The sequence below is a fragment of the Camelus dromedarius genome, chromosome X (assembly GCF_036321535.1).
Source record: "Camelus dromedarius isolate mCamDro1 chromosome X, mCamDro1.pat, whole genome shotgun sequence".
NCBI classification, from domain to species: domain Eukaryota; kingdom Metazoa; phylum Chordata; class Mammalia; order Artiodactyla; family Camelidae; genus Camelus; species Camelus dromedarius.
The window spans coordinates 82,491,308-82,507,491 of record NC_087472.1 but is presented as its reverse complement, the minus strand read 5'-3'; the positions used below and the strand labels follow the sequence as shown (position 1 = coordinate 82,507,491).

Here is a 16,184-nt window from a genome sequence, read left to right as displayed (position 1 = left end):
GTCAGAAACATACTGTCAAATTGGGCATGCATGGTTGCAGTCACCTCATTTTTTTTTTTCTTTCTGGCTACATGTTTGAATTTTGGAGTGATTTCTGAAACCTTGGGAACTAATCTAATGTCAATGTTGGGCCTTGTAATTCCTCAGAAAAAGCTCCTTATAAAAGGAGTCCTATTAAGAAGTTCTTGAAAATAAGTAAATCCCACTCTATATCATCATGCATTTTCTTGTACTTAAGTTACATCCTGTTGAGTCTTCTGGGAATTCTACTGCAATGACAGAGCATGCTTTGTTGGTATTCATTTCAGTTTTTAGCAAACAAGTGAATATTTTGACTTAAATTGAATGCAAGCTTCCATACAGACAAACATACCATGAAGGGAAGGCCAAGATAATGTTCTTGGTCTTTTAGGATCTAGGAAATACCATGAAGGAAGAAGACTAGTTACAGAAACTGACCAAACCAAGTTAGTATCTAACATTATTGCCATCTGCAGTACAGCTCTCTGTTAAGAACGCACCTTCACCCTTAGAATGTGTCACAGGGCAAGGTCCAAGGGCCAGAGAGAAGCCAGGAGTGAAGGTATTTGCTCAAGACCAATCTCAGCCAGGAGGCAACAATCCTGGTGACTCAGCACACTCTCAATCTCTCATTTCTCAGGGGAGGACTTAATGTACTGGGTTCTTTGAGTTCCGGGGAGTACTATTTCTAAACAGCATTTTCATCCTATAAAGTATAGCTCTGTAAAATACCTGGCAAATAACCAACATAATAATTGAAGGGAGAGGTTTCTTAAAGTTTTTGCAAGCTGATGAAGATCTCATATGGTGGAAGTTTTGGATAGAGAACTCTGAAGACGGAATTGAGATGTTACATCTACTTGGGTCTTTGAGATGTTTACCCGGTCTCAGTAAGTCGTACTTTTCCCTACCTGCATTGTGCTTTGCCAAATATTTATCTTTGTACTGCTTCTTCTTCTTGCCAAACCAAGTACAGCTGGCCTGCTGCTCCTGTTTGGTCTTCTCCATGGCGATGCAAGCGACTCGCCTAGCACACAAAAGAAAACACTAATGTATAGTTTTATGCTGATAAAAGACAAAAACCATTCATTTGAAGAGTTTACATGAATCTGCATGAACATACTCCTCACAAACTTTTAAAATCATTCAGATAAAGGTTGCTCCTTGGCTTTCATGACAATTTCCTAGAAATGTTTTAAAACGCAGGCTTATGACAAAATAACACATACTAACTGATAACAGAGATGAGAAGTCTAAATATATAGTCATGAAATGCAGTGGAACAGGTGTGGGATTTTGAGTTGAGACAGGCTTGGTTTGAATCTTGGCTCTATCACTTACTCGCTTTTATCAATTTAGTGTTGCTTTTCTAGGAAATTTACATACATTAACTCATTTAATCTTTCTAACAACGCATGAAATTGTGTCACTGCTTTACAGATGAGGGGATCAAAGGACTGAGAGGTTAATTAATTTGTCCAGAGTGGCTTGCCTTTGTACTCTTTGAATGGTATTTGATGAACATAACCTATTTTAATTTAGTTAAATCTAGCAATGTTTTCTTTTATGGGGAATATTTCTGATATCTTGTTTAAGAAATCCTTCCCTGTCCCTGAAGATATTCTCCAATATTATATTCTCAAGGATTTATAGTTTTGTCTTTCATGTTTTGGTTTTTAATACATTGAAACTGATTTTTGTATATGCTGTGAAGTTAGGGGTCCAATTTCTCGTTTTTTTTCCCCCTCAATGGATACCCAATTGTCCCAGCATGACTTCTGGAACCATAAGTCTATTCAGTCCTCACTCTAGTGACTATGAGTGAGTGTTTAGGGGTTCTCTTTGATTGGTCTATTTTGTAGCCCCCCGACTGTGGGAACAAAGGAACAAGCCTTGGGCTGGAATGGTAAACAAGTTACAGAAAGCTGCAGACTCAGAGGTGAGAAGGCTGGGTAGCCAAGGACGGGTAAGATCCCCAGAGCAGGGAAACCTAAGACAGGCACAGCCGCCTGAGTCCAAGAAGAATATTGTTAAGCAGCTGTTTCTCATACATTCCGCCCTGATAAGCTGTAAGGCTTGCTGATGCCAACACGAACATGATTTACCAAAACATAAAGGGTCTTCTGACCTTGAGCCAGACACTGCCTGTTAACCATTTCCCTTATCATTCTTCTTTGCTATATAAGACTATGTAACTTAATAAAGCTTTAGAGTAGCCATCAGCTCTCTCCGCATACAGTGTGTATGTGTACATGATACTGTGACACCAACGTATTTGAGCATCTCTAAGCCCTACCTTATTATCTTAATTACTACAGCTTGACAATAAGTCTTGCTGTCGGTGGAGCAAGGCTCTAGAAGAGCATCTTGACTATTCCTGGTTCTGTGTATTGCCATGAAAACTTTAAAATTAGCTTGTTAATTTCAAAAGGGTTGGGATCAAATTGAATCTATGAATCAATCTAGGAGAAAGAGACATCTTTACAATATTGAGTCTTCTAATCTCTGAATACAGTATGTCTCTCCATTTACTTAGGTCTTCTTTAATGTCTCAATAAGTTTTATAATTTATCCTCTAAATGTCTTGAACATCTTTGTTTCATTAGTTCCTAGGTTGTTGATTAAAAAAGAAAATTTTATAAATGGTATTTTAAAAAATTTGTAAAATTCAAACATATACAAGAGTAGAGAATAGTGTAACAAACCCAAAATACCTACAACCCAGCTTCTTCAACATCTTCAACATTTATTAATGGCTTTGCTATATCATGGCTTGTTTTGTTTTCTTTACAACCTACCCATTCGAAGATTATTTTGAAAAAAATCCAAGTTTGTATCATATCCTCTTTAAATATCCTTAAATTCCCTTTAAATCTCTAGGTTCCCCTCCTCCCCTTCTCCCTTTTCTTCTTGCAATTTATTTGTTGCAGAAGTTGGTTGTTTGTCTTGTAGTTTCTGAGTCTGGATATTTCTGATTTTACCCCTATCATGTCTTTAGTAAGCCACTCTGTCTTTTGCATTTCTTGCAAATGGCTAATTAGATCTAGAGGCCTGATCAAACTTAAGTTCTATTTTTCTTTGCAAGAGTACTTTATAGTATTACGGTGCTGCAGATTATATAGGGTATTAAAAATTATTTTCTGCTTGTGGCTGATAAATAGAAACATAATTGAATTTTGTATATTGATTTTATATCAGTCATCTTGCTAAACTCTTATGTTAGTTCTAATTGTTTATCTATAGATCCCTTTGAATTTCTACACAGAATCATATTACCTGCAATATTTTTTTCCTTTCCAATGTTTGCTGTAGGTTGATTGTAGATGCTCTCAATCAAGGTAAGGAAATTCCCTTCTATTCACAGCTTGTGAAAGTTTTAATCATGAATGGCTGTTGAATTTTAACAAATGCTTTTCCCATATCTACTGATATGATCACATGGACTTTTCTTCTTTAGTCTGTGCATATGGGTTGATTGGTTCTCAAATGTTGAACCAGCTGTGCATTCCCAGTACAAATTCTACTGGGTCAAGATGAATGAATTTTTTTATATATTGCTGGAGTAAATCTGCTAACATTTTTCTGAGGATTTTTGCATCTGTGTTCATGAGGGATACTGGCCTGCAGTTTTCTTTTCTTGAATAGCCTTTATTGAACTCTGGTATCAGGATGATGCTGCCATCATGAAATGAGTTGGGAAGTGTTCTCTTCTACTCTCCTGAAGAGATTTTCCTCCATGTCTCTTACTCTCTCTTCATTGAGAACTTTATTTTTAATTTACTTATTTATTTTTGGTTAGGAGAAAGACATTTATCGGGAAACACTGTGAACTCTTAGCAACAGTATCAAAGTCAATCTCCATATATGATCTAAGCGGCATACAGAGGCGGCTGATGAAGCCTTCGCTTTGGGAAGCCTTTCAGTCCCAGCCAATATGTACTGTCAGTCATAACTACAGCTTCTGTGAGGCACAGGATCTTCAGAAACATAAACAGAACTGAGGAATTTTTGACAGGTTAAAAGAGTCAAAATCCTGACCTTGTGAAGCTTATGTTACAGTGTATAGAGTATCTTATAATAAATGTTCATAAACTTAAAAAATTAGGGGGGAGGGTATAGCTCAGTGGTAGAGTGTATGCCCAGTATGAACGAGGTCCTGGGTTCAATCCCCAGTACCTCTGTTAAATGAATAAATAAACCTAATTACCTTCCCCCACCAAAAAAAAAAAAAAATTAAACAGTTCTTAGTAGGAACTTGTGGTGTGGCCATATGTGGTGTAATGACCGAGGAATGAAAAAGATTTTTACCAGCCACTCAGGAAATGAATGTTACTTCTTTTAGCTCAGTAAGTGCAAGGAAACCGTGTTAGAATTTAGGTCAACCTGGAGGGAAATTTCAAACACACGTTTAACATTTTATCGCTGACTTGGATGAGGATCTAGTAGGCAAGGGAAAGGATGACAGATTCAGGGACTCAAATCATATCAAAGGACCAGACTAATGGGCCTTGTCAAACAAGATGAAATTTATCAAGAATAAGGTAAGGCATTTGGGTCCAAAAAATTTGATTTTTCACCTAAAGGACATGAACAATGTGACTTGGTAGCAACATCTGAACAGAGCTTCCGGATCTGGCTGATGGTACTGTTTCAAATCTTTCTCATTAGTATTGCATGCCCACTGACATTCTAGAGACCAATTCACTTTTCCAACAAGGGACTCTGCTCTTTCCCCTCAGCTGGGAATGCCTTCCTATACCTTCAAAGTCTGACTCAGGTCTTAAGGAACATACTGCACAGTGGGCCTCTTCCTCATCATCCCAGTTAGAATTTCGTTCTCTCTCTACAGCTTTTGCAGCTTTACTGAGTTCAGTTTTTCTGCAATAAACTGAACATAATATATCAAGTGTACAATTTCATCAGTTTTGACATATCTATACATCCCATGAAACCATCACTACAATCAAGATAACATTTTCATCACTCCAGGAATTTTCTTATGCCCCTCTGTAATCCCTCCCTCCTCCAGTCCCCACAAAACTGTCACTATAGGTTAGTTTTGCATTTTCTAGAATTTTATATAAATGGAATTATACAGAATATTCTTTTTTGCCTGGAAACTCAGCCTAATGATTTTGAGTTTCACCCGTGTTGTTGTATCAATAGTTCATTCCTTTTTATTGCTTCACAGCATCCCATTGGATGCATATACCATCATTTGTTTAATCATTTGCCAGTTGATTAAAACTTAAAACAATTTTAGCTATTCTAGTAGGTGTGTGGCCACTGAATTTTTATTACTCCATTTTTTTGTTGTTCTTGGAAATTCCTTTTGGTCCTTTTACAAACCTGCTATGCCATTCAATTGTTTTTCCTGTTTTCTGAAGATTTTTTAAAAGACTGTTACTGAATTTTAGAAGTCTGCTAATAAGCACAGTTGTTCAAAACCTTTGGTCTCCTAATTGCAATATCTGAAGTGGGCTTGAGTTTCTTCCTGGCACCTGTCATTTCCGTCAGGGCTCCCTGGTTTCTGTGTGTGCCTGCTTATTTTGACCTGCTGGTCGCTGCCATTGAGAAAGTTTATGTGGGGGGTTAGGAGGAACTTGAGGATGTGGCCTAGGATAAAAGTGTTCTCCTTCAGAGACGTTCATTTGTCCATAACAGGTATTTGGAACTATTAGTAAAGGGGAAGCCGCATATCAAGCGCGTGGCTGGAGTTTCCCTGGCTGTCCCAGGCTCCATGTACCTGGGTGCAAATCCATTCAAGGTAGACCGGCGGCCACAGTGTTTTCAGGGGACCTTTGTTCTCCTTTTGCTCCGCTCACAGACAAGGCACCTTCTCTGCAGTCCCCAGTGCTGAAGGGCAGTAAGGGCACGCTTATCTGTTTGCCCTGAACCTGGAGGGATAGCCTTTTGCAGTGCTGACAATGTGGGATGTGTCTCCTAACAGATTCTTCTACTTGTACAGGCCTTATTAGGTCTTAACCCTGGTCCTCTTGCAGAGAAGGTTTCTGTAATAATGCCCTCCTGCCAAATGGGCCAGTTTGGTACTCTAGGTTTTACTGCTCAGATTAATGGCTTTCATATAAAAATTGGTCACTGAGTCTCCCAATACCTTTTCAGTTTCCTCAGTGCTTTTAAGGTAATTTTCAAAAACATATTTTCTGTAGCACTTTTCATTTTCTTCAGCGGGAGGACTGATCCAAATAACCTAGCCCACCGTTATAGGAAACGGGAAGCAAATCTGCTTTTTCCATGGCCATTTCTCAGGCTTCCTCCATGGGACACAGCGTTTTAGGTAACGATGAGATGTGACTTATACAAATGATCTGACTAGGGAGCAGAGGTCTGGAATCTACATCATTATTTTCAACAAATTAATATATGGCAACATACAAGAACACATTTTTGTAAAATGTAAATATCAGTAATAACATGATAACATCAACATCAAAATGACGTTTCCTCCCACTAATGCTTAAACTGTTTCCAGAAGATCAGACTGAAAGACAATGCCAGATGGAAGACTGCTGCGTCCTCTATCCGGGCCTATGTGTCCCCGTGTAAAGTGATGGCATCTGAAGTTGTTCCCAGCTCCAACATTCTAAATTTAAGAATATTTTTGGGAAACATGGGATAGTTGAAAGAAGTGATCAGGCAAAAGAGATTAACTGAGAAATCCCTTTAATTAGTGAAAAAAATGGGTGACAAAACAGCTCTAAATGTCAATGAACTTAATGCCTTTGGTCTCTTTAAGCCAAATTCAAGTATTTTAGAAGGCACTGGCACAGTCCCTAATGGTTGTTATTTATTGTCAAGTGAAACAAAACTTGGACATAAAGTTATCTTTTTTGCTCTAGATTTCTGATATATTGCCAAAGTACCAACAAAGGTAAACCTATCAACATTTTTCAAAAAATAGTTAAACTAAGCAAATTGTAACAATAATAGCAGAAATAGATTTTACCAAATATATAGTAATCCATGACCCCTCTCAGTTAAAAACATCTCTAAAAACTGTCTGATGTGTCTAAATACTGTCTTGGGGTTTTCACTGGTGCTGGAGTGGAATGGGGCTTGTGGGAGCAGGTGGAGGGGCAAGGAGAGGGGACACTTAAAAAATGCAATTCCAAAAGGATGGGAACAGCATATAGGAGCAGAGAGCTTTGATTATAGACCATGATGTGACCGTGACGCGAGGCTAGTCACCCAGCCTCTCTGCAGACCTTCCTCTCCTGTGTGAAACAAAGACCTGACGCTCTAAGCAGGTGCTCACTCAGTGCTGATAAGTTAGAATTCTTGGATGACTAACTTGAATTGCGTTTGGCTAACAGAGCAAGGAATATATCAGACAGGTTTTACCGTATAAAACAATAAAATATCAACGTGAAAACTGGATGGCCCAGCTTCATTTTTATCATAAACCAAATCAAAACAACAAAAACATACCATTCCTGAAGTTCCGGAGAAGGAATGAGACCTGCAGTTCCATTTTTGGAGTTTTCCAGTTTACCCTGCCACCAATTGTGATCATCCTTACTAATAATCTGGATAATGTCACCAACTCTGAATCGAATGCCAGCTTCTTTGCAGGGGATGAGGTCATCCTTGGCTGGATCATATTCAAATTGTGCTCTTACATAGATCTATAAAACAGGAGTTCGTAAGAAAAAATGCCAGGCTGATGTGAAAGAAAATAGTTCGCTCTAACTTAATAACCACACACTAACACTTACTACAATACAGACAGGACACCAGATGGTGAAAGCAAATGTGACGCATGGAAATACAACATAAAAAACTGCTACCACTAGAAACAATGCACTACCTTTGATGTGCACAGGATCAAATCTTTGCTGTTTTTATTTGGAGGGAACACTTAAGATGCTTGCTTAATAAAAATGAAGACTTAATTTGTGCTTCTACTGGAACAGAATAGGCTTATAATTACAGAGACGTATGCTTACCATTTTAAAATCTGCATACGTTTAGTTGATATTATGGATACGTTGTCATGATCATGGGGCAGCCTTTAAGCCACAAGCACAAGCACTCAGGGTAGGTTTTAACCCTAAAGCAGCACATGATATAAAACTAGCAAGAAGTCTGTGTTAGGATCTTGTTGTAAAATGCCTGCATGACAACTGGCAGTGTGCCTATGCACTGCTGATAAACTGAAATGTACTTCGAAGAAACTTTTAAAGCATTTAAAAACAGTTTTATTTTTTAGACAGGATTTAGGCTTTATATTTGTATTTCACTATTTCACTCTTCTTAGAGAAGAAAAACGAACTTGAATCCTGGCTTTGCCAATGCAACACTTGAAATCATCTCAGAGCTTCAAGATATGCATAGTTCAAGGCTCTGAGTTTTATCCTCTATAAATGTAATCAGTAAATACTATAAAAGGAAACAGATTAGCATATAAGGGGTTATCATATGGCAGCATTTTATGAATTACTGGATTTCTAAATGCTTTCAAAGAAGGTGCTAGATATTCATTGTTGTATCACTTATGGGCGATTTCTGTCAGGTTCTAGCTTATGGAAATCTTAACTTCAAATCTGATTATTTTATTTAATAGCACATTTCAAGAAAAATCCCATAAAAAGTCTACTCTTAAGATTACACTTGAATATTAATGTTTCAGTCACTGTAAAACCAACCTGAAGGCTTTGGAACTATTGTGTAATTACTCTGTTTAAGTTTCTTTTCAGAAATCCAGCCTATAATATTAATGAGTCTCTGCAGTTGCACCTCAAATCCACACTCAAAGTGCCACCAAACTGAAAGTTACTCGCTAGTGTTAAGCAGCACTTCACTTTTCACGTCTGAACTAACAGAGGCAGATTAGGACATCAAGCCAGGATTTTTATGTTCTTATTTTTCATTGTAAATGGCTTTTAGAAATACATATGCAGATACAAATTAAGGAAAAGCCTTTAACTTTCAGATAATTATTGCTTAAGAATGTTCATCGAAATGCATGTACATTTTACTTATTCTTAGAATTCTAAGAATTTTGCAACCTTAAAAAAATTTTTTCTACCCCAGAGGCAGGCCCATAAGATCCCCAAAGGCTGAATTCTTAATCATCAGCACAAAATGATCAGGTTGAAATTACAATAACCATCATAGCTACAAAGATGTTAGGAAAAAAAATCTTTATAGAGAATTAGTCACGTGTAATGTGTTAAAATGAAATGGTACAAGCTCTCAATGCTCAAATGTTATGGTCCAAAATGCAGACATTATGGGATGGAAAGGGTTAATAAAGGATTGGCTATTAGCAGCTCAGTTTAGAGAAGTTTCTATAGAGGGTATCTATTCACCTGTCGTCCTTTTGGTTGGGTAGTTGATGGCAAGTCCTGTAGAATAAAGCCAACCCAGGAGAAAAATTTTCATTTACTTTTCAAAGAGTACAAGTAATTTGTGTGTTCTGTTACAGTATGATTAAAAAATGAGCTAGATTTAAGTTGTAAAGAGATAATATACATTATTCCACTTCTCAGAAATGTTGAGTTATCAAAAAAAAAAAATCAAACCCAGGCCATTTAGCAGCAAGCTGAAGAAAGCAGGTAAGTTTAAGCAGAGAGAAAATGTGTTCTTAACAACTCAGCATCTTCAACACAAAAGCCACTGCGAGTGAAATAGCCTATTAAAAACCACCCAAACTAAAAAGAGCTGTTGCCCTTTTCAACTTAGTCACTGTGACCATTTAGATTTTGAAAAATTCAATGGTTATGTGGGTTTTCACCATCTTAAAATTATTAAATGTTAACTGTTATAAATGAATTCCTTTGGTAGCCTACTTTGAAGTTGCAAATAAAAGTCATAGGAAATTTTCTTCATAGGAAATCTTACTTATATCATTCCATTTGAGGTGATCTCTAAATTATATAAAATTTTACCTGATAAAAAAGTTGATACATTTTCAAAGGGCAAATTAATAGGGGAAGAAAAGTGATACTGCTGCATCGTTAGAATTCTCATTATTTTTAACAGCAATATCAGCAACTTGGAGAAGATTTTGTTACCCCAAAATATTGCACACCTGCACCTATAAGTGCTTCCATTTGTTTAAATAAATTAAACACAACTCTTTTTACATTCCCAAATGGATAGTTCTGGGAAAAAAAAGTGTAGAATTCCAAGTTCGAGTCAAAATTTGACGTACTTTGTGTTAAAGATGTGATAATAGCGTGGCTTAAGTGCAGTTTGAAGCCAGTTCCTTTTGCTTTTCATATCCAGGCAAGGCTTATAATTCACAAAAATATGTGCACGTACCACAATAACAGAGGGCACACCAATTCGTAAACTTAGATAGCGGAAACTAAAACAGGTTGCTGGTATCACTCAGAACAGACAACTACAAAGCCCGAGAAAACCCAAATGCCTACTCTGCAGAATGCTAACATTTCTTTCTTTCCCAAATTACAAAAAAAAAATGCTTAGAAATTTCAAGAAATTTCCATTTACATCCTTTGCATAACTTTGAGCAAAGTTCATAAATAGTAGTTGGGTGACACAGAAATATTTCGAGAATGACCAGAGTAGTCTTGAACTACATTTCTTCAAATTTAACTAATGAAAGGGATTTTTAATGAGAAGAAAATGAACAAGATTTTCCAGGAGTAAACTGCATTGTAGCTGTAGTAGCCTTGTATATTGGCAGAAGACAGTATTTCCACTGAACACATGTAACTAGAACACTCATGGCAGGTGGCACCAACAAAATTGTCACACTTTGCTGTGTGGAGCTAGAGTTCTTACCGAAACAGAATTGTTAGTGCTGCTATGACCATTAGCTGGGGACTGTCTGGAAGTGGAGGGGGAATCTCTCTGAAATAAGACACAAGGTTCATTAACACAGAACACCAGCACAGAAACAGATATTCACATCAACAGTTACAACCACAGTCTGACAACCATTTCCTTTGAGGTTTTAGCTGTAAAGGTGCCATGCTGACTTACTTGCATGATTTCACAGAAGTATGAAAAGACTTCTGCAGTTTGAAGACTCACATATTGTAACTGATGACCGTGTCATTCATTAATCTTTTCTTTCCGGTCTCCAGCATTCCATATAACCTTTGCTTTCTTTAAATGACACCCCAAAGAGTGACAATATTAAAACCCTATCAAGTACTGTAAAATGATGTATTACTATAAAATTATTGTGTTGAAGATCCCGACTGCCTAATTTTTATTAAAAATTAGGTTTGAAAAGTATTTAACAATCTTGAGGTACCTCAGTGTCAATAATTACTGAATGACACAATCTGAAGGGAAGTGAGCCTCAAAAAAAAGACTTCTCATGTTGTAGTCACCTTAGAATCTTTCCAGGATAGACATAATTAATAGGGGTGAAAGAGAAGATATATGCCAGAAGAGAAATCTGTATTCTTTAGATTATTATAGCAGATTAATTAAAAGAATAATCTTGAGCCTCTGAAACATCACGCTTCTGGCAAAGATCCCAACAGCCACAGCCACGCTCCTCCCTAGATCTGCGCTCCTTGAGCCCACTGCTCTCTATACTATCTGACACGCTCAGAATCCTTTCCAGATTCCACTCTCTTATTGTCCAAATCAACTTTAATGTTAGAACAAGGAGAGGGTAAAAATAAGGCTTTAAAAATTTCTGGTTTACTAGAGTTCTCTGAAACCTTTGAAATGTGCATGACTGCTTAAAAGCCAGTTGCCTTTTCTAGAAGATTTAAGGAAAACTTCTGGAATTTGTTACCTTTAAAATAATGGGATCCCTTAGGTGAGTATTCTCTGATGTTAGTGAGCAGAAGGACCCTGAGGGTGCCATCCCCAGAGATGCATATCAGTAGGGCCAGGAGGATGTAGGTGGCCAGAGAACCTTTTTTTGGGAAGTATTATTGTAGCTGGGAAGAGTCCAACCCTAGGCTTGGATTCTGCCAGAGCACAGGAGAGTCAAACAGATCAGAGGTGAGGCTAGGAGGGGAGTACCCTCTTTCCTACCATCCAGAGGCAAAGAAGGTAAGAGGGGCTCTTCTTACTCAAGAGCACAGAATTTATAGGTGTAATACTGGTTCCACCCCAAAACTAGCTCAACCACTTAAAAACACAAGAGAAACTTATGTTATATTAATAACCAACAGTATCTTCTAGCTAGCCAAAAAAGACAAAAATCAATTGTATTTACTAAATTTCCTCCATGATGAGAAATGATATGAGGATCACCTGTGATTTTAGAATATCAAAATGCTTTATGTAAAACGTGCGTGTGACAATCTCCCTTTTCCAGCAAGGTTTGTGTTCCAGGTAACAAATTTCAAAACTATAAATCCTGGAGCAGAAGTAGTTCTGTATTTTCTTTTGAAATATGGTATTAATTGAAGTTCCATAAAAAGCCACCAAGAGGAGCTCAAGACCCGATATAACAGAAACCCCAATTGTCATGGCTCACTAAATATATTTGACAAAACTCTAAATTCTTATACACATCTTCAATTGGTTTATGAAAAAACATGAAGCCTCTGATTTTTCTTGTGCAATTTCTATCACTAGTAGAGACTGGCAGAAACATTATAATTTTTCCCTCAACTTCTCCTAAGTACAAAATCAATTTTTTAGATGAGTTCCAGTAAGTTGCCTGCCAGTCTTAAATATTAACTGGAGGAAATGTGTACTTCATATTGATGTACACATACTTGGAAGATGCACACGAAAGAACAACCTTCAAAGAATAATACTCAAACTGAATGTGCAATGACTGAAGGATGATGCCATTGATGCCAGTTCATATTTCCAAATATAAAAAGAATAGATTTTTGAATCTCACTTGATAACCAACATCAAACTGAATAATACAGCTTGGAAAAGGTACAGTTTCTATAGGATAAGCCTATTGCAAGAAAGGAACTTTGGGTTTGTATTACTCGAGAAAAGTTACCTGTTTATGAATCATATAACATTCCAAATTTAAACAAATTCACAGAAGGTTGCAAAAGCCTATATTCCTCCAATAAAGTCAGTAATCAATTCCTCATAGACTTAACACCCATCTACCTGTCACAATTATTTGAACAACTACTATCTTAACCGAAATAGACCACTTCTCAGATTCTTGGAAAGAAGAACTACCTATGCGATTTCTCAATAAGGGAAGTGAATGTACTTCCTGGAAATATTATTGTAATTATGATCCTTTCTTTTCCCCTCAGAGACTCCACTTGTTCTTTACTAAGTCTTTGTCATTGTTTGGAGCTTCTCTATATTTTGCTTCGATTCCAGCCTGCAGAAAGTTAAAGTGCTGAGGAGATCCCCAAGGAAGCAGGGCTGAGTAGGTGGATGGGACCTACTCTGTTCCGTTATCTTTGTTGTAAAATTGGTGTGCAGTGATCAACAGCACAGGCAGAAACAATTTCCCAGAAAGCCAAAACATTCAGCCATCAGCAGACAGTTAGTTAAGAACCCAGAGGATATGGGGTGTTTCGTTAGAGCTATTACCTCACAGGACGATGACTGAGTGCGGTAACTTGGCACGATCTTGAAGGTGATACTCCCCCGCATTTCCCGCTGCAGAAAGAGAAGAAGAGAGCTCTTTTAACAAACAAATGTTGCACACAAAAACACATAAGAAACCACTGAAAACGTGTGGGGCCAATTAATGCAAGCCAGCTGAGAGTGCATGGGCTTAAAGCGAAACCGAGTTATAAAGCGGGGGTGTTCACAGTAACACTGGGGGTTGTTCCTGGGAAAAGCCCTGCAAAGTCAAGGCTGAATGCCTTGTTCACGGAACAATGGTACAACAGACCTCCGATGGTTACCTTTTCATGGACGTGAATACGGAAATCTCTTAAGTGACATGCCTTTCAAAAATGAATATAAATGGAACCAGACAGTAGAACAAGTAATTACACAAGAATTAGGGAGGAAGGTATGGCTCAGTGGTAGGGTGCGTGCCTAGCATGGCACAAGGTCCTGAGTTCAATCCCCAGTACCTCCATTAAAAATAAATAAAAACCTAATCACCACCTCAGAAAATAAAAAAATAAAAATAAAAATGTGAAATTGTAAAAAAAAAAAAAAAGTTCAAAAAAATAATAATTAAAAGCCTTTAAAAAAAAGAATTATACTCGGTAGGCTACATTAGGATGGTGTACTCCATAAAATTTGCTTTTTATTTCATAATTTTGCCCTTCTTTTTGACTACAGTGAGTCTGTGGTGCTTGTTTGACCTTTAATAGCATTCATAACATGGGAGGCTGCGACAGTGTGGTGCCATTCTGTCCCCCGCCTCCCTTAAATCCAAAACCTAATCTGAACACAGATTTTGGATATATATGGTCAAAAATGGCCTGGTCTACTACGGCTCTCCTTCCCTCCGTGCTGTAGAGAAATTTAGTACAGCTGGCTATGACTCAGCTGAGCAGGAAAGAGGTTCCTGACACTGCTGATGTCAGCAGAGGTCAGTGAGAAACTAGTTCAAGGGTATGCACAACTGGGAAGGTTTTCTTTAAACAGCTGCTTGATAAGAAACAGGAGACAAAGGATTGAAAGGAGAATGTACAAGCTCACACTGCTAAAGATGGGCAAAATGTTCCTCAACTTGGCTGCATGTAAACATTTTCCTAGTTGTCAGTTTTTATGAATGTTGCATAAGTTCAAGTCTACACAAATGATGGTACCAGAGGTACTCTGATTACAAAAGAATGCCCCTTAAAAAAATCTTTGGAACTAACATTAAAAAACAAAACAAAACAAAACAAAAGAATGCCCCTTATTTGTGCATTAATAAACAAGCTAACGAACTGAAAGTCAATCTTAGAAAAAGAGACTTTCATTTACTCACAAGCATTTTTTGCAGCTGTTCCACTGTTTGGTTAGCCACGCTGATGCCATTAATTTCTCGAATTTCATCACCGACATGAAGTGTACCTGAAGGAATTTCACAAAATTATAAACATGAAATGATATATACTTTTATAACAATAAAATCCAAAGGCAGCTATATATGTAATTTTTAAAAATTAGGCTGAATATTAAGGGCCAACATTTCAGAACCAGATACAAGTTAGGCTTACATAGTAAACTCACCAAAACAGATACATCTACTTATGGAAGACACAGTTTGGAAAGACAGCTGTGAAATTCTGCTTGTTTGTCTGACAGAGGCGGTGTGTATATGGTGGTTTAAAAGTACGACTTCTAGATGTAGCCTGTCTGGGTTCAAATCTCTGCTTTATCACTTACTAGCTTTAAGATCTTGGGCAAGTTATTGAAACTCTCCATGTCTCTGTTTTCACATTTGTAAAATGGAGATGAAAACGGTACCTATCTCATAGGACTGTTGTGAGGATTAAATCAGTTCAGTACATGCAGAGGGCTCAGAACTGTTCTTGGCACATGCTCAGTACAACTGAGGTGTTTGTTGTCATTCTTATTATCATCATTATCTACCAAATAGGATACAAAGAATGGTGATTTTCAAAGAATAATAATAATAATACCAATGTAACAGTAAACTTATATTAGCTATATCGCAATCTTTTAATAATTTGGTAGGCGTTTCAGAGTCCTGTAATACATCAGCTAGAGAAAGTGACTGAGAACCAATGGATAAATAGTGTTATGTAAAATTCTGCTTCTTTATTTATAGATTGTGCACATGTTTACTTACTGATCTGACTTCATTAGGAAAAGCTCACGGTATCTTAAAGAGGTACACACTAAAATGCATGTAAATAAAATAGGACACCTGGTATTTGCTTCAAAATAATCCAAGGGGGTGGGCAGTAGGGCAAATACAGATGAAACCAGTGTGGCCATGAATTAACAACACTTCTAGCTAGGTTATGGGTATGTGGGTGACCACTGCATTATCGCTTCCACTTTTCTCTACTTGAACTCACTACTCTGTTCTCTCTACTCACGTGTGGAAATTAATATAATAAAACATAAAACAAAAATTTGGGGACTTCTGCTTCCAATATGGCTGATCAGACACTCATAGACTTTCTCCCAACTATATTCTGTCTAGGACACACCTCTTGAAGAGTTACTGGTCTCACAAAAGGAATGCATATCCCCAAGAACACTTCCCACTTCCATCCCCACTCTCCCTCCACATGAAAGGACCCTGTGAGCTGGATCCAGAGTGGTGGCAAACTCAGGGTGGAATGCAATAG

The 16,184-nt window shown here is 37.5% G+C and overlaps 1 protein-coding gene across 15 annotated transcripts in view; it reads right to left on the bottom strand.

The window, feature by feature from the left end:
- CASK (calcium/calmodulin dependent serine protein kinase) overlaps window positions 1-16,184 on the bottom strand; it is a 314,683-nt gene that overhangs the window by 21,441 nt on the left and 277,058 nt on the right. For 7 of the 15 annotated variants that reach the window (XM_064483255.1, XM_064483254.1, XM_031445439.2 and 4 more), the window contains 6 exons: window positions 14,849-14,934; window positions 13,504-13,572; window positions 10,795-10,863; window positions 9,354-9,389; window positions 7,471-7,667; window positions 933-1,048 (listed from right to left, as the gene is read on the bottom strand). In XM_064483255.1, coding sequence (XP_064339325.1) covers window positions 933-1,048; window positions 7,471-7,667; window positions 9,354-9,389; window positions 10,795-10,863; window positions 13,504-13,572; window positions 14,849-14,934 — 573 coding nt within the window. The remainder of the gene's footprint in view (window positions 1-932; window positions 1,049-7,470; window positions 7,668-9,353; window positions 9,390-10,794; window positions 10,864-13,503; window positions 13,573-14,848; window positions 14,935-16,184) is intronic. The other 8 variants (XM_064483258.1, XM_064483260.1, XM_031445442.2 and 5 more) reach the window with 3 other exon arrangements.